General features: G+C 42.4%; 1 protein-coding gene across 17 annotated transcripts in view; it reads right to left on the bottom strand.

The window, feature by feature from the left end:
* MTSS1 (MTSS I-BAR domain containing 1) overlaps positions 1-27,173 on the bottom strand; it is a 128,557-nt gene that overhangs the window by 22,060 nt on the left and 79,324 nt on the right. For 9 of the 17 annotated variants that reach the window (XM_071553859.1, XM_071553852.1, XM_071553854.1 and 6 more), the window contains 4 exons: positions 13,102-13,186; positions 11,651-11,742; positions 9,881-9,955; positions 4,081-4,092 (listed from right to left, as the gene is read on the bottom strand). In XM_071553859.1, the coding sequence (XP_071409960.1) occupies positions 4,081-4,092; positions 9,881-9,955; positions 11,651-11,742; positions 13,102-13,186 (264 nt within the window). The remainder of the gene's footprint in view (positions 1-4,080; positions 4,093-9,880; positions 9,956-11,650; positions 11,743-13,101; positions 13,187-27,173) is intronic. The other 8 variants (XM_071553853.1, XM_071553863.1, XM_071553869.1 and 5 more) reach the window with 1 other exon arrangement.

The raw sequence follows: 27,173 nt of genomic DNA, 5'->3' as shown, positions 1-27,173 counted from the left end.
ACCTTTGCCTTATTATCATAGGTATTTCCTTAATACTCCAGAGCGATGCAAAGCCATCAGTTCCCCTGCACTGATGTACAGGCAGCACTGCAGGAAACAAGAGCAGCAATGGAAGCAAAGGGAATCACGCTGGCTTAGCGGCATTACAGGCTGGATATATCCCAGTTTCCTCTGCACTGAGCTAGACATAGTCCAGATAAAACTGCACAGACACCCACATGCAGAGCTCTGCAATGGATCCTGGAAGAATCACATGCAGTGCAATATGGACATGGCCACTGCCAAGGCCACCTGGGTACCAAACTGCCAACAGGAACACTCAAGTGTCTGATCATGCAGATCCCGCTGGCTGCTGTAATTCTGTTCATAAAGTTGTTTACTTCCATAACAGTTTTAAGAGTAACAGATTCTGAAGGTGCAGTTCCCTGCTTTCCCTCTAAAAACTAGCAACTCCAAGAAACTAGTTATAAGAGAGATTCAGGTAACTCCCTAAAGTTCCTATGCCTTTTTTGTCTGTCACTCTCAGGAGACAAAATGGGCCTTCCTGCTTGAAGACATTCTGTACATTTCAGGTCCCTCCCCATGCTCTGCTTTGCTATCAGATGCAGCAGTTAAAGATTTCATACTTTTCTGGAGTTGTTGTTTCAAATTCCTTATGAAACAGACTTGCATCATTGCTCAAGACCCCTTCTGAGTGCTGCCTGGAAATTACAACAAGGTGTTGTTCAAACCTAGATTGTTACTCACTACTGTGGATGTACCAAATGCAAAGTATATTAGTTGTGAAGTAAATCACACAGTCATTAGTTCAGCTCTGCAGAACTGCTGTAAACATTCAGCTGCTCCACCGTATGATCGTGCACATAACGCAGTAAATCCTTATTAAATGCATTTGCCTTTGCACTGAGAACACACACACTTAGAAAGCAACTGGACTCCCTGCATAAAGTGGGTCCAACTACACTGAATTTTGGTAATTTCTGTGGACCTCACAGAGCACGATGTCTTCAACCAGAGTAACAAAAGCATCCAAAATCTGGGGCAAAAATAAACTTCATTTGCACCTCTGTACCTCGCTCAACCAAGTTATCAGGATAATGTTCAAGCTGGTATTTTAACCCTTTGGTAAGAGCATGTGTAAAACTGCACCCCTCTCCAACATCCTCTGCACCTCTACAAAATTTCCATTTTACTTCTTTCAGTGAGTCAGTACATTTAAGAGACACACCACCTCCTCACTGCTCCTTCTGCAGACCCATTTTTATGATCTGGGGCTTTTGGGCAGCCAGTGAAAACACAAAACCTGTTCAGGGTGTAATTCAGAGCAGAAAACAAGCGTAGGTGAATCATTCAGATGAGGCTCTGAAGTCAGATGTTTACATGGCATGAATGCAGCTCTCTCTTGATGACTCCTTGCAACTCATCTTTTAGAAGCAGGAAAGCTTTATTAACATCCTTTGAAAGCTCCACAATGCAGACATCAATCTACCAAGTCTTTTGAAAGCAGGCATAACTCTTCCCATTCCCTGAATTGCCAGCTGCCTCCCATGGCACTAAAACAGCTCGGAAATTTGAGGGATGAGATCTCTGCCAAATTGAACCAGTTTCCTTAGCTAAGCAGAGCAAAGCTGATCCCCTTGACAGCACGCCTACACCCAAAGGACACCACCGAAGGTGTGAGGGCCAAGTGCTCATCACCTCTGCCCACCTTTGGGTCTCCACTGCATTGAATCCACTACTTATCTCAGAAGGGAGTATCAACCACTGGGGAGCAATGCAGTTCTTCTCCGAATTATGAGGGGAAGGCCATTTGTCCATGGCATCCCTCACAACTGATTGCAGTATTTTTGCTGCAGACATGAGGCACATTTTCATAAGCAACATCACCAAGTGATTATTTCCTCCAGCCCACATTCTCTGGCCTTTAGGTTATGCATTCATAAATACTTCCAAACCAACACAACTACAGTGATGACATCAAATAGTTCCAGAACTCATCATGGAGCAGCTGTAGAAGTGCACCTGGAAGGACACTCCTACCCCAGCTGCAGGCAGTGATCTACCACAGCAATCAGCAACAATGGTCAAAAGCATCAAATGTAGTCACAGGTCTCTGGTCTGCAACCAGCCAGACATGAACAGGGCGTAGGGATGGTTCTGCAGAGCATGTCCAGCTGCACTCAGAGGCACAAGTCAACCTTGTGCCTGAGAATCCTGAGAACTGAAGAGGAATTCAAATCCACCCTTACTCAAAGTGGAGCTCTGGTGATGCAGAAAGGAGCAGAAATGCAAGACCAGAAGTTGTGGTCTGAATTCCCCAACAGCCTGGGGACTTGTGGCAAGTAACAGCTAATCAAGTGCAGGGAGCTGAACTGCTCCTCATCAAAAGTAACATGAAATCTGCTGTTACTTCAAGGACAGTCTTTAATATGTTACCTCCAGAGCAGGTGCTCAACATCAAGACCATGACATGCAAGAGCTTTAAAAGACCAACATGCATTAAAACTTCAATTTTACAGTGTTTTGTGTGAATTCTAGCTGAAAGCCTCATGCAATTTCTTAAATAACCATTGTTCAAAAGAACTTTAGTAAAGGGAAAGTTTTAGGGGAAAAAAAAAGGCAAATCTAATATTCAACCCATTTTCATGTCTATATTTTATAAGACAACTTAAACTAATGAAGCTGTCAGCAACACCAAAGCAGAACAATGATTTTTAACGGCTCTCAGTGCAAGTCAGACTACTGCAGTTAATGCTGTTATTGACAAAGTAATGCACCAAATATTGGTGAAATTATTATTTTCCACTTTCTCACGTAAAAGACTGTTCCCTTGCCTTTTCTAAGTGTCTGCACAGAACTTGAACATTCAATATTGGACACTTTACAGAATGGCAGAGTTTACACTGTATAAGATAACTCTGAGTATATCTCTACTTATACAAACCAAAGCAGGCTCCAAATCATTCATTCCCAAACCAAGAGCACACCTGCTCCAGCAACCAGGAGGAACAACTCCACTAAGTTCTGCACAGTAAAGACAACAAATCAAGTAATACGGATCTGGCTGAGAACAGAAGAGTTCTGCCACTGTTTATGGAAAGGTGGAAAACTTCAGAGCTGAGATTAATTTCAGACTCCTTCAGAAACCAAATCTGAGTCTTTCTGCTACTGGAGATCTGAATCAGCTCCTAATGTTCAAAAGTGCAAAGTTCTCCTTTAACAGAAAAGTTTCAAGTTACCAAATGAAACTTCGAGATTGAATTACAAACCAGGTGTTTGGTTCCAAAAAAGAGGACAAGCAGCAGCTCCAGGAGCACAGCTGAAGCATTTTGGTTGAGAAGCCATCTGATCAATCCAGGCAATCCACATTCCAACCTAATCAATTCAGGCTTCTCCAAAGGGAAACACCTATATCACTACACTTCCAAGTGCAGGTATGATTACTTCTCTCAAACTCAGGAATACCGCACTTCATCCACATGGAGATCTCAAGGCAGCTACTTTAAATTTGCAACACAACTGAAACAACACCCCAATTTAAACATATTTGAGATGTGATCAGGCAACAGAAGACAATTGTGATGCTGAATTCCAACCCCTTGCCCAGCATGAGGTAAATATAGTGACTTCTTATCCATCAGGTAAGAAAGATGCATGCAATTTTCAGAAAAAAGGGGAATTCGGATCACAGGTTACAAAGACCAACACTAAGGACTTTAAGCTCTAGACTTTAAAAGTCATATAAACAATAAGATACTCAATTATTTGAACATCACCTTGATGACATGTCTATTCTATTTAACTTCTCTCCCAACTGTGACATGATTTATCTGTCCATGCTAATCCCTTTCTAAAATAATCTCCAGAGGTTTATCAACAATACTGATTTTCTTCTTTTACAGTGTTCCAATTAGATGCCAAAAGAAAATAAAAGATGCTTTGTTCATTTAAGATTAGGCATATTTTAGTTTCATTAGAAATTAAAGTCTAGGCAGTTAGTGGAGACCAGACACCATAAAGAGGCCACAGCAAGGGCTACAATGAACCAGCCACCAGGGTCACAGCATGGCACAGACTTACCCAGAGCCTCAGCTGTCAGGCAGGTGCGCATGGTGAGAAATTGCAGGACACAAAATTGACACAGAAAGGAAAATAAAAGAAGTCAAACTGGTATTCCAGCATTCCTACAATTTAGACATTATCATCAGCGCCAAGACAAAGGAGTGAGCAGTCTGGACTAAGCTATTTTGACTTCTTCCACCGCTGATAAAGACAAACGCATTAGCTTTGCTTCCTGGCGAGTTGTTGCAAGTTAAACTCCTGGTTATTTACCATACACAGTTTTACTTTAAGACATTTAAATAGTTTACACTCCTCAGTGAGAACATGTTAACCTGTGCTTCAGAGAAAGTGCACAACAACCCGAATAAAAGTCAGGCTCTGGTCAGGCTGATGAAGTGGCAAAAAGCTCATCCCCTCACAGGGAAGAGGGAACTCAAACTTGTAGAACTCTGGGCAGGTGCTGTGTGACTAGCCACAGTGTTTTTTGATGGTCTCTACTGCAATTACATTAACAGATTGTTAATTAAATTAAAAGCTAATTGCTGATGCAATGTGAAGGAACATAAAAAGATTAACTATGATATGTGTATTTTAATTAAAAAATTTTTTACTAGATGAAGTTTTGCAATAAACCTGGCTTGCTGTCAAAAAGAGGGGAACTATCAAGAGGCATTCAAAATTCAAGGAATGAAAGTAAATAAATGTCTTCCAGTCACTGATTTAGCAATGTCTTCACTGCATTTTTGTAAAGCGGAGCTTACATTATGAGCTTGCAGGGAAGAAAAAACAACAACAAACCACAACAAAAAGCCCTGCAGGCACCATGGCCTCATTCACACAGGACTTTTTCCCTGCAACAGATAAGGATAATTTGCTCATTAGCTTCCCTCCTTCTGAGCTGCATCATACTGGCTCCACAGTGAGTCCTGGCTCTCACTTCACGCTTCATGCCACATTTGATCAATTTAGAGGAAGGAGGCTGCCTGCTGGTGCAGGAAGGGTCTGGCCAGGGGTCCTCTGTCCCCAGTGTGCCACTCCAGATGGGGGTAAGGGCCAAGAACAAAAAGAGTGACAAGTACTTCAATGAGAAGGGCAGCATTTGCTTCAAGAACTGAGACAGTCTTCAGTTACAATTTCATTGAAGAGCTTTATGTTTTTCAGTTAAGAGTCGCAGGGTTTGCACAACCATTCTTGAGAGGAGTATAACAACATTAAAAAACAGAATGTACCCCAAAAACAGCTGCAAAGGCTCTAAAATGCAAACAGGTCATCTTTGCTAATGAGGAGGAGGAAGAAAAAGCACTTTTAGCAGTATTACAGTAATCATGTTCTACTCTCTCGATTTAATTAGAATCATGGAATACTTTCCAAATTGCTGAACAGTCAAAAGGAGAGGGTGTCAGTTTGGATACTCAACACTGATGGGACACAAGAAGAAATGTTGTACTACATATTAAGGAAACTCTGCAGAAATTTCTTGAAATGGCTTAGAGATAAAACTCAGGTTTCATATCAACATGTGTTATATACTGGGAGTGTTACATATAACTCATGTATCTGCTTGGATTTGAACATTTTCCTCAAAGCTCACACACAGTGTCACATGAAGAACCTGAAAACGAAACCTACCAGTCATGTTATAGGCAGAAGGGAAACCTGTCCAGTTAATCATTAATAGCCAAGCTGAAATATGGAAAATAAAGCTAGCATGCACTCCAGATTTCACACATACATTCAGATAAATTTTAGTTTAGTCACTTGATACTTTTTTTGTTAAACTAAGAAACATGCATTTTGTTAACCTTCCCCAGAGGTTACATGCAAAACCACAGCTGCTGTCTCTCTTCTGAATTCAGCATCAACAGCTTCTAGCAGCTATGGATCCACCTATGATGCCCTGACTCAGCAGAAACCTAAACATGGAATTTATTTTAAATATGTGCATAATTATTCTGCTGACTAAGGTTAGCTGGGTTGATTTCTGATGGCCAATGTTTGCCTGAAAACAAAGAACCATTTAGAAAATGTATGCAGTTCCAAGCACTACACAACTTCATCTGTTCAGACAAGAGCGAAGTTTCAACACTGGAGTCGGCAACAAGCCCTATGGGCCTGTTCCCTGTGGGAACAAAGGCTGTAAGGAAAATGATGAGCCTTGAAGACGAGCATGACACCTCCAGGGACTGCATGGGTCTGGGAGGTACACCAGGATCCTATTCTGAATACATAGATTTAGCTTCATATGGACTTTTTTTATAGTCAAGGATAACAAATAGCATGTAAACGATGTCTGTGAGATCTTCTGAAATGTGAGACCTTAATTTACACACAGACATGTCGCTTTACTACATATACTCTAGCAAGCCTTCCAAAAGGACTCCAAACATCCTTTTGTTTTGTTTGGAAAGCTTGGTGTTTTCCCCATCACTTCAAGCATTGGAAACACCTTTATTGCAATTAACATAGTCAGAAAACACAGTTTCTACTAAACGATCTTAAATGCCCAGCCTGAACTTTCAACTTGGCTGCATGGAACCAGCAGAAACAGACCACACACAAGCCACAGCACAGGCAGACCCTGCGTATTCAGCCCCTTGGTGCCAAGGCGGGGTGTCCAATCTGCAGTGCTCCTGCCAGGACAAGCTACACAGTCCATGGCCCTCTCTCCCAAATGTCCTTGGGATGCAGACAAGGAGCAAGGAGCTGCTGTGCCTGCTGCAGCCACCACCTATGTGAGAGAGCCTCTGCCGCCCGATGTGACAGGGCGAGAGGACACCCCTGCCATGACACAAATGAGGAAAGTAGAGGGTTGTATTTGAGTTCCTACATCTGAAGCTGCCCAAAGCAGAAGAAAACCACTTTCCCATCCAGACACAGCAGAAAAAGCTTGAATGACCATTTTAATAGCATGGACAGTACTGAAGCAAATCCAGAATTCAGGAAACATCTCACTTGCCCACAGATGATCGCAAGGTTAAGTGAGATATTCTTACAAGTGCTATGAAAGGAATGAATTGGTTATTTTAGAGTTCCCATAGGTGAGTCAGTAACTTAACAGAAAAATCAAAGGGGCAGGTCCTGCTTGAGGAAACACGGAACACAAAAAAGTAAATCTGAGAAACAGAGGAACAGGAGAGTTGAAGACACAATAAGACATTCATGCACTCAGCCACATGCCTGCCAGGATAGTTTTACCCCCAGTTTCCCTGTCCATAGTTCAAACCTCATTTGTGACCAAAAGCAGGATCATTTCTGCATTTTATCATGTTATAAATAAATAAACCTCTTCTTGATTATTTTTATCCCTCAATAACAGCAAGAGCAACATACTTCATCACACAGGTGGACAGATACAACAAGATGGATACACACAAAAACATTTTCACAACGACATCTGACACTGCATTCAGACCAACACTTCATTTCCTCAAGGTAGGGATAAAAACAACAAAGAGTGGAAAAAACATCTGCTACTTTGTTTTTCTTCTCTATTTAGGTGCTGTAGATAACTTGCAAGGAGGCAGGGAGAACTTCCTCCAAACTCCTGCCCACTCATGCTGGAAACCCACAGGGCTACAACTTTTGAGCATTCATACTCTCAGCCATAAGAGCCTCAACATCTCCCTGCATCTCTCCTCCTCAGGGGCCGTGAGAACAACTCTCTGCCCCTCAAAAATATTGCAGCTTCCCCTTTTTCCTGTACTGGCTACCTGTGAGTCTTCAGCTCTTCCACCCTCCCTACACACATCCCTCTGTGACCAGCTTTAACCCTGCCTGATTCCTATTGGGTCTGCGCTCTGGACCCAAACACCGTGTGTGTGACAGTAATTTCTACAGGGACAGCACAGAAATACAGCACCTTCACTACAACTCCAAAAATATATTAAAACAGCAAAATTAAGCAAGGTAATTATAATTACATTTGAAAAAAAGCCCAAAAGAAATGAAGAAAACGTCAGTCACATCATGCCTGTTAGAACAATGCTGACAAAATGAGGCCTGTTCCACTCCCTGCTCAAAGATGCCTAATCCGGAAGGAGGATAAGACATCAGTTTTCTGACCCTTGTCACAAGACTTAGCTCACATCTGGGGAGGAAGATACGAACCCAGAAAATTCAAGAACTCAGTCTGGTTGCTTTAACTACTGCTGACATGCAATGGCATCAGCAGTATGAGAACAGTGGGCTGGTTTGTTTTTTTAACAGCAGCTTTTAAGTGCTTCTCTCTTTGCTTTTCACGTTACAGAAAATGATGTCTCCTCTTTCAATACTGTGGATAGATGTATTCAATCCTACGAAGCAGGATAAAGGGGAGATGGAGCCAGACAGCTGTCAATCCACAGAGAGAGGCTCAAAAATGGCTCCTTCTTCACAGATCTCAGACATCCCCCCAAACCATTCTCTGCTTCCATGTTTTTCTCAGTGTTTACCTACCACAGTGCACACACTGATGGGTTGTTTGTATCATATGTAGACAAGAAGCTATGCAACTAAAAAGGAGGGGGGAGACAGAAAGAAAAAGAGAGGGATTATCACAGACTCGCTAAAGCTGTTGGTCTGAAGTTGGACAATTCACCACAGAAAATAAGAAAACAGGTTTACACATCACTCAAAAATAGAATCTTACCTCAAAAAGTTGTGTTTCCCTAATGATCACCATTCTGGTTTTAAACATTAAAGTTCTGACAGACAGACACACAGAGCCTGCTGAGCTAAGCTCCCTCTTGCTGCCTTCTACCTTTCCTTTCCGTATCTCCCATCTAATGTCAGCTAAACTTCAAGAGCAGTTTTCCATGTGGCTTTCTACCAGTGTAATTAATTGACTCATCTACTAGGAAGGACAGTTAAGAGACAGCTCACTTATTCTGGCTAACACTTACACAATTTCAAAATTTCAAGAAACTCCCCACCTCAGCATTTATTTTGCTTGTCCATGGGTTCACAGTTTTTAGGCAGAACGGGAAGGACAATTTGCAACCTGCAGGCTGAGAGCTGCTCAAAGCACACTTCCAACCCTGTTGTTTCTGACCCAGGGTGGAAAAGGGAACGGGGAAGTCTGCTTCTGTACAAGCTCCTTATCATTGTTCCAAAGCCTGGTGGGGTTTGCACTTGGCCAAGTAAAAGCCTTAGTGATGGCAATGCTGCAGCTATCAGTGAAGCACGTTTCCAGTAAAATTATGATGAAATTCCTGTGACAAGATAGAGGTGGGAGAGCAACACGAACATGAGATTCAGCTACTAAAAAAGACATTGCCTTTGCGGAGAACTCCCTTTCTTTTCCTATTCATCTTCAGTTTTCTGTGGTTGCCACACGCTCTTCCCCTGATAACAACCTATGCCACCTTCCACATTCTGAAGAATAATGTAAGGTTTAGGAGATTACAGACTGTTAAAAGGAAAAAAAGCAAAAAGACGGTAGAAAGTCAAAAGAGTCAGAAATGTTAATAGTTATAGAACATTTACATAATGTTTTTTTTATATTATTCCAAAAGATTCCAGAAAATTTTACAGGTATCTGCACAAGTCATGTTAAGAGTGTAAATGTTCCTAAGAAGAGTAAGTTAGCAGTAAGGGTTCTATTTTAAAACATGATTGGCTTTGTACAAACAGTTTTAAGGCTTTTGTATAAAAACATTAGATGGCAGCCTCAGGATACAATTTAAATGACGCACAGTAATTGTATCCTGGTGTTCAAGTACGTATCAGGAATACACTGGAGGGGACCGAATTATTACAACAGGAAGTCCTATTGCTGTTCAGTCTTTGTCAATGAGCACAGCTCAGAAGGTTTCTAACAGTACAGTATGGAGCAAGTTACCTTTCTTTGCTTTCTTCTGTAGCTTCAGTGTGTCAGATGATTTCTTTTTTATCTCTTGACGGGCTTTTTTGTACTCTAAAAAACACACACAGTCTCTGTTATCAACATACTTAATGTCAAAATGAATGTTTTTCACAGGAAAGGCTATGCTTAAAGACATTAGACTACAAACTTCTACAGGACAGCTACTATTATAATCAAAGCAGCTTAGAACTCACATTTTACAGGGCCTATACATTTGGCTTAATAAAACACGTTAGGGCGTGAGCACATTCACATTCCAAAATCTTTTCCAAATAAACAAAGCCTTTACAGAAATAACAACTGAGAACACAGTACAAAATTAGAGTGCTTTTCACTTCAGAGACTCATCCACTCTCAGGAATGGGAAACAGAGATGACAGGTTTCTCGAAACATCTGTGTTCAAAAACAAGTATCCAGAAATGGCAAGGCAGAGAATATCCTGTGATCCCCCTCCAGCATGAGAGTCAGGCAGAGGGAGAGGGTGCTAAAACTTTGCCCAAGGAAGGGTCACATTGTCTGCTCTTTCTGATGAAGTGGAACACACTGCAGTTGTCCTCGTTTTTAGATGAGCTGCAAATCCTGGGAGAATTAAAATCCCAGAAAAAAATATTCAACCCATAGTGCAGGGACACTAAAGGTACCAGATATAAAAGCTGATACTTCACAAAATTAAAAAAAAAAAGGCATGTATGCATGTTTATACATACACACACACACTTTAACAAAAGAGGTCAATGCTACTGCTCTTCTGCAGATGGAAAGACAGAAGCAGGCTGATGGCAGGCACAGGAACTGTACCAAGGTCACCTGCACCCCAATACCCAAACCCAAGTCTGCCCACTAAACCTTAAACCTCACTGCCACTTTGGCCAGGGTCACTCCTACCTACAGGTGATTCCTCCCTCCTGCTCACTACCTGATTAACACTCTCTGCAGCACAAGGTAGAGATTTTATTCAACTGCTTCTATTTGACCACACTAACAGTGGGGCAAGAAGGAACTTCTCTTTTGGAGGCCAACCCCACTCCTTCCCTTCAGGTATCACCTACTCCAAAATAAATTAGTGCTGTTGCTTCTTTCAGACATAGCAAAATCTTCAATTTTCAGCACCTGGGCTAGAGGGCCACCATCCCTCATATAAGTTTTGCAAAGCCAAAGGCACCTATCTATGCACTTGCTATGCAGGACTGCTGTCTCCTGCTAATTCCTCCATAAAACCCTCTGGAGCCATCAGCAGCACTGCAGCTCTGGGCATCCCATGTCCACAACACAGCTCTCCTGCTCCCCAGGTGCACACTTCTGTGTGGCAACAGGTATAAAATAACGATGCTCAGTATTTTACAGGGCTGTGCATTCTCTGGAGGACGTTGTGTCTGAGGCATAACATGATCTTACAGTTTGCTTTTAATGACACCCCAGGACTTTGCAGGGATAGATGTGGCACCTCCAATACTCAGCACTATCAGAGCGCATGCAGTGAGAGCAGATTAACAGAGTTAAAAATAGTCATTGCTTATCAGTCTAGAAAATAACCCACCCCTTGGGGTCCTGCAAACTAAACCTTCAAAATGCATAGCAAGGGTTAAAATTTTGTTAGGCACTTTGGGAGAGCAGTGTTTTAGAAGTGAAAAGTTGCTATACATATTTAAGCATGGCATTCAGTTTCCCAGTACAAACATGAAAAGAGGAAGAAAACCCGATATTACAATCTTATTCCTATTAAAGAATTCTTCCTCTGTAACTACCTTTTGCATGGTCTTTATCCAGCTGATTGGCCACTTTCTTCCACTCTTCCATCTGTTCTTGAAGTGGGTTTATCAGACAGTCAATTAAAGCACTAATTTTGTTGAAAAAACACAAAGAGCAATCAAATCCTGCAGATGCCCCTATTCTTACAGAGAGAGCCAAGGTCAATATTGGAGTATTTTTACTTTTTGCTGTGACAGCTACCAGTGTCACAATGTAAATATCAGAACATAAAAAAGTTTACACTGGAGAAAGCTAAAGACAGAACTGGATCAAAAAAAGAGTAAAAATCCACATCACAAGATAACCAGAATTACTGTGCAGAAGTTTAGGACAGTGAGGAACAGAGTCTAAAGCAGAGGACTGACCCAAAACAGGTCAGTGCAAACAGTTAGATCCTACTCAACTGTCACAGAGTTTAAATGGACACTCTAGCGACCAAAAAAGTTCATGCAGCCATGAAGATTATAAACTTAAATAACACATATATATATATACACAAGAAGACGGAGCAGTTGTACAAGAGAACAACATCCTGGCCACCAATGTGTGTCACCTCACACCAGTGGAGTCTATAATACATTGCCAGTAATGCTGCACTAACTAACGAGATTGGGACCAACAGCTAGCTCTGGAGTAACTGGAGACTAAAGTTGTCTCTTCACAGACAATTTCATAAATATCTTTATTTTAAAATAATCACAATCATGGAATGGTTGGGTTGGAAGGGACCTTAAGGTTATCCAGTTATAATGCCCCTGCCATGGGCAGCGACAACTTCCACTAGACCAGGTTGCTCAAAGCCTTGAACATTTCCAAAGATAGGGGAAAAGGGAAAAAATATACCAGGTCATCAGTAAATGGTGAAGCATCATTTTTTTCACCTCAGGCCAAGTGTAACTTTAAAGTCTGGTTAAAAAAGGCACACATGCAAACTGTAACTTGTACAAATTGTTTTTGTACTGCCCAGCTTATATATGAGTTAATTCTCTCTAATTACCTCTACAGTCTAACTTCAACTGCAAAAAGGCAGAGAATTTGCATTTTGCAGACTCGCTTCCTGCAAGTCTTTCTCTTGGCCACAAGCTGTTTGGGCTCTCCAGTAAGCTACTCCTGCTGCTGCTGGTTTAAAACTTAGTGACCAAGTTTGAAGTCCTGAAACAAAGACGGGTCAGTTGGTCACATCAGCAGCCACCTGCTCAGCACTGAGCAACATGAACTGACAGCAGAAATTTGCAGCATTTAGAGGTGATCTGAGGTGACCAGCCCTGCCCTGCCCCCAGAATGTGCAGTGAAATCCTGCATGTCCACAGCACCTCATGTGCCATGGGGCAGAGAAGTGCTATTCTCAGTGACACGGGCAGAAATCAGTGAGAAGCCAGTGCTGGTGCACAGCTTTAGCACCGGAAAGACAAACCTGCAGTGCCAGGTCAGGCATGGAGCCACTCACCTTGAGAACTGCCGGAGTTTGGACTCTATACTTCTGTGCCTCATACACATCCTGGTGAGAGCAGACCCAATCTCTCTGGTACCACCTGAAAAACAAAAAGCAAAAGGCAGGTGAGAGACACTGAGATTAGCTCAGTTGGTTAAAACCTGGTTGTAATAAAGTCAAGGTCATGGCTTCAACCCCCTATGTGGGCCATCGACTTAAGAGTTGGACTCAGTGATCTTTGTGGGTCCCTTCCAACTGAGAATAGTCTGTGATTCTGTGATAAGGGAGATTTCTGCATTGAATCTTAACCCTGATGAAATTCCTGCCTGTGTGGGACTCCTGGGGTGTAGAGGCACAACAACCAGGAGGCAGGTGCTAAGTCTTCCAGAGCCTCCACAAAACAGATAATGGGAACTGCAGAATCCACTGAGCTACCAATGGGGCAGAACCCAGGGGTATCTGCCACTCCGGGAAGAGAATGCCTGTGTACGTAGAGGCTGGAATGGAACAATCAAACACAGCTGAAAGGCAGTTCTCAGCAGCTTTCTGTGCCACAGGGCACAGCTCTGTGGCCAGAGAGTTGAAAGGAAAGTGCCTGGGACATCAAAAGCTGGCAAGGGAGTGAGCATCTATGGACAGTTTATTTCCACATTTTAGAAATAAACCTGGGCGATTTGATGCCATTTTGCCACCCCTTGTTAGATCCAAGGCATAAAGGGATGCAGTTCCCAGGGCATGTTCCCGATCCCACCCGGCGCAGTCGCGACATGGCCAGCAGGTGGCGATGTTTGCTGTTCCACACGCACAGGTGAGACGCCCACCCTCTGCAGGTGCTCCTCCTGCTCTCCCCAAGTTCTCCCTTCCGGAAAAACACATTCCTCCATGCCCCGCTTCAATCAGCATTACCAGCTCTGATCAGCCTGTTAAATTTCGACACAACTTTGTTTTGGTTACTGCTAGTTTTGGGAATTACTTAGTTCTCATTCCCAAGTCAAATTTGCAGGGTACAAACATGACCCTTCCTACAAAATGTTTCCAAACTGCAGTGCTCTCTGGAACAATGAATGCATAAGGAACTATTTAGAAGACTTATCTGATGACTAAAATAACCTTAGACTTGTAGAGTAAAATCTTCCTTAGGCTTTAAAAATGGCATTGCTCAAGTAAAGAAAAAAATCTTCCTATGAAATTTGAAAATTTTTTATGATTTTACTTTTTAAACACAAAAATACATCACCATCTTCCTGCATTCTTTCAGAATTAAACCCTGCGCCCACAAAATGGCTCTGGAACAAAGACACTAAATAACTGGAACAAATTGTGGCTATTTGGTTATTTTCCATTGTTCAAAAAGATAAACAGAAAGTCCTTTGTCACTTGCCCAATTACTCATGTTTTTATAAGGAGCTATTGAAATAATATTATTTACTAAGACTGAAGAGCTGTAGCCTCTCTGCATATGGGTGGTGAGGAAAAGCATATGGACTCCAGCCTCTGGAAGAGATGGATCCCGACCCACCTCTTTGCGTGGATGCTGCACTTGCACAAGCTGTGACAGACTCCAGTAACTTAAAAAGCAATACAGAAGATGGGGAGAGGTGTAACAGAGAGAAAGCAGCTGGAGAAAGAGGACAACGTCCATGAGAAAAAGTGGACCTCTATCCCAAAACATGGGCATTTTTCTCTGGATCCACTGGCAAATAAAAGTAATTCTATTTAAGAGCCTAATTCAGAGCCTAACATGGCACACTTCCAAAGACAGAGAAGAAATGAACCAATAATTTCCATGGCCACCAGCAGAGTAAACTATGAATTGAGTTCAAGCCAAAGGTCGGTTTTTCAGGTTGAAATACTGGAATATTAAAGACCATCAATGATTAAGTGAAACTGCTTTCCTATGTCTGTTATATGAAAAAAGTAAGGGTTGTATCAGAACAATTTCAAGGAAAGAAGGCACTGCGTGTTTGGGAGACTAGGGAACAAGGGTCACTTACTATTAATATTAAATTGCAAGGTAACAGAATTTTAACTGAAACACCAACAACTAAAAAATAAATATATCCCCTTAACATATAGTAAAGGTGGATGGAGAAGGTCAGCCAAACAGCAATACAAAGTTTGGTCTATACATAGGGAGTTGTGCTGGTTTAAAAAAAAAAGCAAACACAAAAACCAAGCCCACAACAAAATGAAGCAAGCTGGGAATAAAGACGTTATTCCATAGAAAAAACTTAAACTGGTTGGGGATGAGGAGGGTCCTGGTTCTTCCCATCTTTTGAAACTCTGTGTTACCCGTAACTGTTTATGAGAACATGGAAGGATGAATTGTTAATTTTATTCTGTAAATAAAGACTACTCTAACAAAGTTAAAGCAAAGAGAAAAGAATGGTTTAGAGAAATTTTTGATGTCCCTTCTGGAAACAAGGTGTTCCAGAAGATGGGTTTAGGATTCTGCTCAGAAAGAGAATGAGGGGTGCTGCTGTAAAGTTTGGAAGGGCTGAGCCAGCACCTCAGCTTGGTCAGCATGGACCCAGGGAGGGCTGCGAGGAGCAGGACAGGGCTGGTGAGGGTCACCAGCCTGAAGGAAGGACAGAGCCAGCTCACCTGAATCCCACTGCTCCTCCCCAGTGTATGAAGTACTCCAGCTGCACTGGAGTTCAACAGAGCTTTACCTCCCTGATCCCAACTATACTAACTGTCAAGAATACAAATGCTTCCTGAGAAAGCAAGAAAAAGTTAAATACAGGCCTCTCAACATCCTTTGATTTACTGAGCGGGAGCACTGTGGCCACCAGTGATGCATTCAGCTGTCCTTCCACAACCACTTGCAATGCAAAGGGTTTATCTCAGCTGTCAGAAGGTTTCAGTGAAGGCTGGTTCCCACCAGCAGAACTAAACTGATGCTCCTGTTTCCAAAGGGCTGGGATCAGCTGGCTACACAAACTGGCAGAAAGGAACCATTTTGTACTACAGAAGTGCTTTGAAAATATCCAAAACATAACAAGGGACCAATCTCAGTTGCAGTGAAGAAGAGTAACATGTTTTATATGAAGTACAGTTTGATAAGTAGTTTACTCACAGGAGGAGCAGGTGGCCAACGTGTACTCTGTGCAGAGATGGACCTTACAAGCAGAATTAATGCGCATGCAAGTCCTGGTATCAGTTACACCCCCAAGTAGTCAAAATCTAGGAACGAGTTTATTGCACAGAGCAATGTCACAGTCATACAAAACCTGCTTCAGACTCCAATTAATGTATGGTTTACCTTTTCAGAAACCTGCTCCCCAAGTGACGAATTGCCTACTGACTCAAGGACAGAGCCATGAGCCAGGCGGGCAGAAGACAAGTGGGATAACTTCTTTTTCTGTGCCATCAACCACAGATACAGTGGCAAAAAGAGCATCTGACAGAGAGTACGTCAGAAGTATGCCTGTCTCCATTCCATTCACAAACAGGTCTCTGGAATAAAGTTATGACATTGTCCAGTAGCTGTAACTTCCTGAAGAGAAATACTGAGGCCACACTAGCAAATTCTTCATCAAACCATGAATATGTTTGGGGGTGACCTGAGCTCCATTCACTGTCCTGCAGCTATGCAAGTCAAACTGCTGTGCCTTGGACTCTCAGTTTATTAAATGAGGCTGTGAATTATCTGCTTCTCTGACATACTATAATAATTCATCCATTAAGACAAACAATGCCTGGGAATAGTGTAAAGTAATACTTCAAAACCGGAGACGAGAGCTGTATTCATCAGAACTCCCACTCAGAGAAAGTGGTGTAACAAAATGTGCCTGTCAAATTTGATTAGAAAGTGGGTGATAACATCAGCCTTATTTCTCATAAGTAAAAGGTGACTCTGCAAGGCAAAAGGTATCTCTGCTCTCACCTTCCCTGTTCCTTTCTTTCCTTCCTAAGCCTGTAAAAGATCACATACTTTATTCATGTAAGATAATGAAACAAGTCTTTGGACCACAACACTACAAGTAGTCCACTATAAAGGCATAAATGATTTTCTTTTGATGCTTGTTTGTCATTCAACATCACAGAGAGACAACAAGGAGAGATGGTAGGAGACTCAATTGTTTTATTGGAGTCATTATGTTTGTATTTAGTGATGATAACATATCAAGGAAATGATTATTTGCTGAAATGTGCAGTTGTACAACTGCATGGCCTCTACATACTCCAAACAACTTGCTACAATGAACCTCTAATCTTCTTCCTCTCTGTTCATTGCTAAGCAACCCCAGCAGGCTCAGAAGATGTTGCCTTTCAGGAAGTGCCTTTAAGGCTCCAACTTCTTAACGAGTTTGTCTTTATCTTCAAGGGCATAGTCCAAATGTTCCAAGCTCCTCCTCTCTTTCCAAAAAGGGAGAGAATGATGAAAAATGGGTGTAATACAGTTGCAATTTCAAAGTTACCAGAAGAGGTTTCCATTTTCGAGTAAAGATAAAGCAGGAGTGGAACAGAGGCTGGATGATTATTAAATACAGCTCTGAACATGGAGGCTATGACAGGATGACTAACAGTAGGACATTCGAAGTTAATGGCCATTACTCAACCCTTATCCAAACTCATGCTGTTAGAAGAGCAAGCAGTTTCCATCACTGATTACAGGAGACACAGACCTTGATCCTACAAAACTTTTTACGCGGCTGCCTCCATGAAACTCAAGTATGATAGGATCAGTTCCAGGGTGTTACAGCAGAAAAAATGAGGGCTTTTGCCTAAAAGTGTAAGCATTACTACTGGGACAGAAAACTGAAAATGGAGCTATGGGAGCACTTTATGTTTCAGGGCTTCTGTGGCCTCCAGGTAAGGCTTGTAAGTTGGAAAAACACATCAAGAACTGCAGACAACAGAGGGATGTTGTGCTGCATCTACCAGCCAGGAAAAGAAAACAGGACATCTTTATTCTTACAGCTCCTATGAGCCTTTATGAGCAGCACTTTATATTAAAGTTTCTGAAAGTTGCTGCTCAAAATCAGCAAAAATCCCCTATTTCCTGAACTTTTTTTTTTTAATTTAATTTAGACATCCTTCAGAGAAGACTGGATCAACAAATGCAGATTCAAGGTCAAACTCACCTACGAATATTAGACTAACCAAATTTAATAAAGAATCTCTGGCAGGCCATTGTCATATGCCACACCTGTGTGGTTCCATTGCAAAGGAACAGGTTGCTTGCAACATTCAGTCGAGTGCCCTTTTGGGCAAATTATTTGGAAAACGTATATACAGAGGCCTGCTACGAAGTTGTCATGTTTGCCAGAGCCCCATGCAGTCCTGCTGAGAGGAAAATGCATTATGGGGTTTATTTTCCTGTTTGCAGAAGAAACCAGCATTTGTTTCATGGATGGGACAGACATTTTCTCAAACTGCACTTTCACTGATCTTAAAGGGAGAGGAAGAGATAAAGAGAAGAGTGGCAGCAGCAGCTAGTTCAAAAGGCAGAGGAGCCAAAGGAACAGGACACCTGAAGCACCCCTAGCCCACAGCTTGCCCTGGCAATCACCAGCTTTCACAAGTCCTTAAAACAGACTATGACCATGTTCCATGGTCTTTATTACAGAATATGCAAGAAAATTCTTCTGACTTCTTGTGATCTAGCTTATTCCTCTGCTAAGCAGCACTTTTGCTTATACTAGCTGTTCTCCAAGCAGAGCACCAGGCAAAATCCTCAGGGCAGGCAACGTGAGCAGTGCCATTACAGAAGCAGGGTCAGAATTTCACCCATGCACATGGAGATCACTACACAGTCCACCCAACATATAAATACAGTCATGAACCAGCCCTGCTATGATTCTGGACAGTTGGGGTTTAGTCAGCCTTCAAGCACATGAATGAAAAGCTCACCTGTGGCCCTCTGCTTTCGAAGAGGGTGTCACACACAGAGGTGGCTAAAAACACTTTGAGAAGGTTTAAGTTATCATAGGACATGTTGGTGCAATTTCTGAGAAACTAAGAAGTCTGTCACTGATTCACAGAATTGTAAGAGACACAAAACGCATCACTGAACTGTGACATCCTGTTAGGGAGCAGTAAAAGTCCTGGCAGAAGTGTTTCCCAGTAACAAAATCCCCAAGTCTGAGGTGTTTGTGCCAGGAGTCCAAGCTGGCTTAGTCCCTCCTCCTCTCCCCTTCACAAAGTGTTGCCAGCACAGACAGCAGCATTTTGCTTCTGATGATTTCTTTCAAGAATTAATATCCACCCCTCCTCACAGGTGCTTGTTGCTCCTTTTCATAAACCCAGAGTTCTGCATCAAGGTTTTAAAGCCATAAAAACAATGCATCATTAGAAACAGATTTGCTTAGAAGACCAAATGCCACATTTGTATTTTCCAAGGGCCATTATTTACATTTTATTCTTTGGAATACAAACAATTTCAGTACTGAAAACATACAGGGTCTGCTAAACATCTGTACTCACAATGAATCAGTGCTCACTAACATTGTCCATACCTTTGCCCCACTTTTTTTCAAATTTATAGCAAAATGTATTTCCAGAACCATTCCATGAACAGCTTCATAAACCCAACAGTCTTAATCTGAGCGGATCCAACTGCTTTGCTCCAATTGCTACACCCACTAATGGCTCAAGGAAGGCAGGTGACACAAGTCACCAAGCTTGCTCTCCAATAAAAAAAGAAGCATGCTAATAAAAAGAACTCTGTGATGAAAACAGAATTCCTGAGGCTGCTGCAGAATGCAAGGCCAAGCCTGTGCTCTATTTTGGAGTAACCCCTCACCTGTGCAGCATTCCAGAGCCAAGCTGCCAGCCCAATGGGTGTCCAAGGGCCAGCTCCATCACGCAGGGATACTTGCTGCACTGAGAATCACACTCCACTGTGTGCTCCAGATGGTGGAAAGATGGAGATCTGGTGCAGGCCTATTCAGATAGCCAGACTCACTGATCTCCATACCTTCATGAATTTGGTTCTAAATGAACATTTAATGTCAGCCCCATGTGTGAAGAAGGCGGTAACTCAAGACACTCAAGACACCGCTCTTTATTTTGCCTGGGCCCAGTGATGAACTGTGATGTAATCTGATTAGAGGCCAGCAGGATTCAATGAGGGAAAGGGATAATACGCTTAAAGCAAATGGCTTGGAATGCCAAGTGCGACTCCCCCACATGCTCGGCAGAACATGCACTGCTTATTTTGAACTGACAACTTCTACAGAGGCTGTAAAAACACCTACAAGTTCTCTCTCCTCTTTGTGTTTAGCTATTGGCCTTGCAAACACCTTTGGTCCCAGAAGCGAAAAGCCCCTTAACTCAGGTCTCCCAACCACCTGTGCTGCTGATCCCAATCCAGCAAGGATTTCAGCTACCACCAAATGGCTGCTGCCTCCAAAGCAAAATCAAACACTACCAGGACAAGCAGGTGCAAAAAGCAGAAGAAAAGTTTATTTTTAATCCATGTCAGCAGATCTAACTGAAACCCCATAGCAAGCAGATCTGCAGAATAAGGCAGTGCTATTTTTATATGCTGTCACTTCTTCCAGCAGAGCATGCTTCCTTAGTGAATGGAGGGAAAGATCATGGAGGGACAAAGGGAAGTAAAAATCATTCAAACCACCACAAGAAATTATCAGTTCAAGAAATTTTAGAGAAAGTCTGTTATTTTTCAGTTGATTACACAGAGATTCAGCAGCAGCAGCCCATCAAAAGAATCAATGCACACCTTAGCACTGTGAGCAGCATCTCAGTCCCTGGGCACAAGGGGAAGCTCTGCCTCTGCCCCCAGTATTCAGGGATGTGGTTCTCACTGGGGCAAACTTGGGCCTTTGCTTACCATTAACAATCTCTCACTGCAACTGGCACATACAGGGTTTTACTGGTGGTGATGCTTCCAAAGGCAATACATGTATCTTCTTTCTGGTACTTTCTCAATGCAGCTGCTCTGTGTGCTCCAAAGACCATTTAAAAATTGTCTCAAATATGTCCTGAAATACCCACGGCTCAACTTCATTGCAACTAATTTACGTAGTGCAGCTCCAAACTCATTTCAGCATGGCTTGGTAGAAGCCTTCTTAGTAGAAGATATTAAAAACACACTGACTTTGCAGACTTCTACTCCAAACCCCAGGAGACTCATCAGCAGACACATGGAGAACCTGTGAACCTCTTTAATTGAGTGGCATATAATGAAAGGGTAGCAAGAATCCATGGCACTAGTGTTTACAGTTACCTGAATTGCCTCAAAGCTCATACTGCCTGCTGCTATGTATGAAGACAGTTGTGCTGTTTATTGGGCAAGATCTCAAATAGTTAACCAGTTTTGTCCCCAGTGACAGGTTTTTGGGTTTGTGGTTTTTTTTTTATTTGGCTGCACTCCACTAATTTTCAATGTCAGCTTCCTCAGCCTTACCGAAATACAATGAATTTTCACAAAAGCAAAGGAGAATGTCACCACATGAGCCTGACACCAGCTGGCTGCTTGAGCCTGCAGTACAAAGGAATTTGATATACAACAGTGAACTTGGCTAAAAAAAAAAAGATATATTCCACCTGTTACAGAAAGTGAAATGAGGACAGTCATCTTCACACAGCGGAACCAAAATCTTTGTGCTTTTGGCCAGAAGCTCAATAAGCACATGCTCTGAAAAACACAGTAAACTCTGAGCTCATACTTTTGAATTTAGAAAAGGTACGGGCATTTTCTCCTTTACTTGTAACCAGCAAGTGAAGTTCACACTAGGCTGCACGCAGATCAGGTGAGACAGCTTACAAGCGCACAGGGTTGTTCTCACCAGATCTTTGGCTGCCTCTAATGCACAGATTCACATGTTCTGCAGGCAAACTCCTGTTTATCCCACAAATCCTTTCGAACAATCTATGCTGTCAGCCTGCATTTAAAGTGTGCCTGCTTAAACCATGAAGAGTGCAGCAGGAGAAAAGCTTCAATTCTTTGATTTACAAGAAGAAAAAAGCCCATTTTATAGCAAAGATCAAACGAAGCCACCTTGGTGTGCAGCACTACAAGCCCAGTGTACAGCACGGCACTCGGCAGTGCTGACGGGCATGCCAACACCAAGGACATGCTTATCTCTTTCTGCGAGGTCAGAGCAACTCCATTTCTTCTTCCAAATAAGCTCTGTTGAACTGCAGCAAACACATCCCAACCACTGAAACAGCAGATGCACACAATTTGGCTGTACTTGCCTGCTGTGACCTGCACACATGCAATTGCACACCAGGCTTGTAAGACCTGGGCAAGAAGGCCAGTTTTGAAGTATCACTTAATCACTTCTTAATAAGAACAACAGCAAGAAGATTCACAAAACCAGGTTTTCAATCAATGATAAAGATTAGAATTCAAAAGGCAGAAGGAAAACAAAAAAATAAGAACAAGGTTTTGCAAATCCTGAAATCTAAACCTTGAAAGGGAGCAGAAGCCATCCTTCTTCTCCACTGTTTTAGGCTGTTCTTCCACTGCGGCACAGAGCACCTTTAGTACCTCCTCCTATTGAACAGCCCCCAGTAGATGAGCCAGAGGGGATTCACACCTTACAGTCCACCCAGGACAAACCTTCAGAGCACTATCACTGTTCTAGCCAAGTCCTGCTCATCTTACAGTCCTTAATCAACAAACCAACTGGGGCTGGGCAGCTTTAAATAACGCTGCAATCCATATACAGAGCACTGCTCAGACTTTTGTAGCAGTGCCATGAAAACCCATGTTAATACCCTTCTTAGGGGATGCCCCTCCTTCCACAGTAGGGAAGCTGATGCAACTGGACTGCTCCCGTGCAAATACTGGTGTAACATGTTTGGTCGTTAGTCCTTCCTTTCAGTATCTCACTCAGCAAAAAACAGGGAGACAAGACTGGAAGGGGCTTGAAGAGGCTGTATAGTCTGTACCCTCCTAAAACCAGGGCCAGCTTTGATGAGGTTGCTGGGGGTCTGTTCACTCCAGCTTTCAGTGTCTCTAGGGGTGGACATTCCTGGACTCCTCTTCCAGTTGCTCATTAGTGCCACTATTAAAACTGTTTTCCTTACCTAAAATCCAGAGCCTATTGTCCCAGCAGTTCAAACCCAGAGTTTTCCAAGCACCTCTGGCACTGCTTTGTTAACATAATACAGTAAATATATGTGGAAAGTGTTTGTTTGTTTTATGCAAGTGAAAGCTTTGATGTCAAAAGAATTAAAACATACACCCTATGTACACAAACCAGCATTTTCACAACTCAATCTGGGAAACTCTGTGGTATTTTAAAAATTACACAAAAACAGTGAAGGAGCTCCTACAAAAAGGAGCCAGCTCAGTCACTAACTTGCTACATTTCTTCAGGTTTCTCAAAAAAAATTAATTCACAGTACTTTACAACAAAGTTGATTTTAGCAAAGAAACATTCATCTGGTCATTTGACATCTCTGGTAATGCAGGAAATCCATCTAAACCTTACAGCTCCTCACACGCTCTGATGCTCCCTTATTCTTCTAACAGACCTCATCAACCTGCACCTACAATACACAGTTGGCTGTGACCTACTGCTATTAATTTATCCATTAACGAACAACAAAATAAAGTGTCAAAGTCGGATGGAGGATTTCTGACCTAGGCTTCAACCACTGTAATGTGCAGGACTAGCATACAAATTACAAGCTCAGAAAGGGTCACCTCCTATTTAGCATTTTATAATAACTACCCATCCCCAGAGACCACTTTGATTTAGTACCATGTAACCCACATTCCAACATTCACAGCTCTTCTCCCAAAGACAGTCGACTTGAGGACAGGTTGCTCAGAAATTACACACACAAATGTGCACACAGTCACAGAGAGACTGAGGCAACCCACTTTTGTATTACTGTGTTGGACATACTGAGGCAGAAGAGTCTTGAATCACGCAACTCTTGCTATGTGGTCTCCAATTCAGTTTGTAACATGAAGAGTCAACAGAGATGACAAGATTTTATTTTGCTAATTGAAGTGAGAGCCTTTGGAAGCTGTAATTCTTGGGCTCTAGTCCCACATCCCCAAGCCTAAGTTCAACTCAAATCCACCTGCTGCTCACCAGCATGGTCATCTCTGTCCTAGACTGAAAGGCTGAAACCTTGCAAAACAATGAAAAATACACACTGTAGAATAAGGATGCACCTGCTCTGAAAAGGTGTGCAGTAAAGAGGGAGTTACTGAACTGCCCACCTTCCTTTGATGGGTAGCAATGCTTTAAGGCACTGATCCAAAGCTGTGTTTTTTGAGACAATGGTGTACATCCTACCACAAGTGCACAGGTGGTGCAAGGCCAGGATGCAACACAACTGTGTCAAAATTGTGGCAACCAAATGCCACACAGAGCAAAGCACCTTCCCACTACATACCCAGCAACAAGTGACCCCCATGTGAGCTGCTCAACAACACTCATGTGCCTGTATTTAACATCTGCACTGAGAAGTAATTTACGGTTTTACTTAAGGAGAGCTTCCCAAAGACGGCAAAGGTGCCTCAAATTGTTTTCCCCAGAGTAAAGTACATCTGCACACAGTTCTTGTGTTTAATAACACAATACTGTTCTCATTTCTTGGTATTCTCCTGGGCACTTCAGGGTCAACAGGCCAAAACTTTTGCAAATTTTATGCTGCAGTTAAAAAGAAAAACACACACACTTTTCACATCATTTATAGACTAGACACAACTTGTTCCAGAAGGAATCAGTTTCTCCCGCTTATACAACTACCAACCAACCAACTTAACCACACTGAACAGCCAAACACTTGTACTGGTAACTAGTTTTGTTACCACAACATGACAAAGTGAAAACAAACCTTAATAATGTGACAGAAGCAAGATTTAAAATATATATTTTTTAATGTGCTCGTTTTTCATGTGGTCAACTTCTGTAGTTACGCTCTGGCAAGCATGACATATCATCAGTCTTAATAGACTTCTAGTGCAACAGCAGTTTCTGATTTATTTCTCCCCATTCCACATCCTCTTCAGAGTCCATTTCTATTTCAAGCATCAGTACCCAATGCCTGCAACATCTGCAGGTTGCCAAGCCAGTTTAGGTATGGAAAAATGGATACAAACTACTTGCCAACAGAAGACAATACACCCTGCGCTGCAAACCGGATAGCTTGTGCTTTTTCCATCTATCTATAAATAGTGCAATGCCAACTGCTAATTAAAACAGACAGGTTCAAATGGTGTAAAAGCTGTAATCACAATACGACATGTGTAAGTCTCTAAATATGTATTAAAAAATGAGGCTAAAAAGCCCTCCAACCCAAACCCTGTAAATGGATAAGCACTCAGAGCTTTTAACACTGCATTAAGGAGAACACAGGGTGGCTGAGAAACTTCCCTGAGCATAAGGCACAAGAAATGCACGAAGAAGCACAGACTGTGAGATCTGTTGTTACACGATGCTGCTAAAGCCATGCTCTCCTCAGGCTCCCGATGAGCCCTTCGGCTGCCGGAGGATCTGCCCTGACGTCAGCGACAGCAGCTGCAATGCAGCACTCGCACCGGCGACGACTATCGCTGAATTCCTCTTCCACAGCAGCAGCACTGCCACTCATCCTCAGCGAACTCAAGGGCACGCCTTCGACAGAAATAATTGCCACATTCAATCTGTTCAGCTGCAATCCATTTCAGATACAACAGCCTGCAATGCGTTCTAGCCTAGATTTTTGTAACAGTTAGTTTAAATAGGTAAAATAAATGATTCAATTAAAAAGACAGCCCCTAAAGAACTGGTTTTTGGTGTGGGAGTAAGGACAGTATAATTGGGTCTTGATGTAAGCAGTGTTTCTCTGGTTAAGAAAAAAATTGGTCCAAAGAAAGTAGTTAGTCTCATTAATCTGCCATTCCCAACAGGATCAAAAGGCCATGAAAGGTAAGGTTTGCAGGGCAGACTATAACAAAATAAGAAAAAGGTATCTCAGCTGGCAACTCAGGATGAACCAGCAATGCACATGGGACATGCATTATTTTCCTATACAGAAGATGTGGCAAAACCCCTACTGCAGCAGAGGTGGGAAGCACTAAAAAATCCTGTGGGAGACTTTGAAATTGTAAATATTAACAAGAACAGAATCCCACTGAAGCTTTATACCAGATTTGCTAAAATGTAGGTGATGTAGGGGCAGATGTAGGCATGAAACAATTTAAAAATGTACTGAGGTCCAACGAGAGAAATGGCAAGTTATCTGCTGTGAGATCAAAACTAAACCTAACACTATTTTAAAGTGTTTAAGAATCTGACTGAAGACAAAAAAAAAATATAAATCAGCATCAACAATTACCCATCTAATGACTGCTCCTCTTACTAGAGGCAAGTCTTGCAAGTCAAGTCAGCAGCCATGATGGGCAGAAGGAGGAAGAGAATTCCCATGGGCATTTTTTTCTAGCAGTGACCAAACACTTAAACCTAAAGCTCATACAAAATGTGGTATGATATAGCTTCCTTTAAAGTTTGACTGCCTTTTGCGAAAGGGAGAAAAAGTGACGTCAAAAGAAATCAGCTTGCAGAAAAAGGGGAGGAGACTTTTTAGCAGAAGTTCTTTTCCGAGAGGGAACCACCTTCCTTCAACCAGAGCCCTGTGTGGAGTCACCTCCAGGTAGTACCAGTGACAGGGTGCTCCTCACTCCAATGTAGCTGCTGATGACTAAAAATGCATCTTTGCTTTAAGGTGTTGTTAACAGAATTGCACTGGACACATTTCAAACAACTTCGGTGCGGTCAGACCTTGTCAGGGTAAAAGACCGATCTATCTCTAACCTGGAGAAGTCAAACTGGGGGTACCACAAATGCTTGGGCAGGATGAACACCTACCTCAGCCATCTCTCAGCCAAGCCACACCTCAAGAACAATGTTCTGACAAGCAGGTAGGGTGCAGAAATACAACTTGCTCATTTAAAAATATATCCCCCATCAATTTATTCTGCCATTTGTTAGTGGGGTCAAAGGTCAATGCAAAAGCCATGAACCCTCACAAGCGAAGCACCCCTCTTTCTGCAGCCACCTGCACACAAGTGGCTGATGGGCTCAGGATCTCAGCCAGCTTCCTTTGGTTGCCTGGCCAAAGTGATGTGCTGCAGTTAGAGCAAGGCTGCCAGGGACAGCCTTAAG

This window comes from Pithys albifrons, chromosome 4 (genome assembly GCF_047495875.1).
Source record: "Pithys albifrons albifrons isolate INPA30051 chromosome 4, PitAlb_v1, whole genome shotgun sequence".
Taxonomy (NCBI): domain Eukaryota; kingdom Metazoa; phylum Chordata; class Aves; order Passeriformes; family Thamnophilidae; genus Pithys; species Pithys albifrons.
This window is presented reverse-complemented; position numbering and strand designations above follow the sequence as displayed.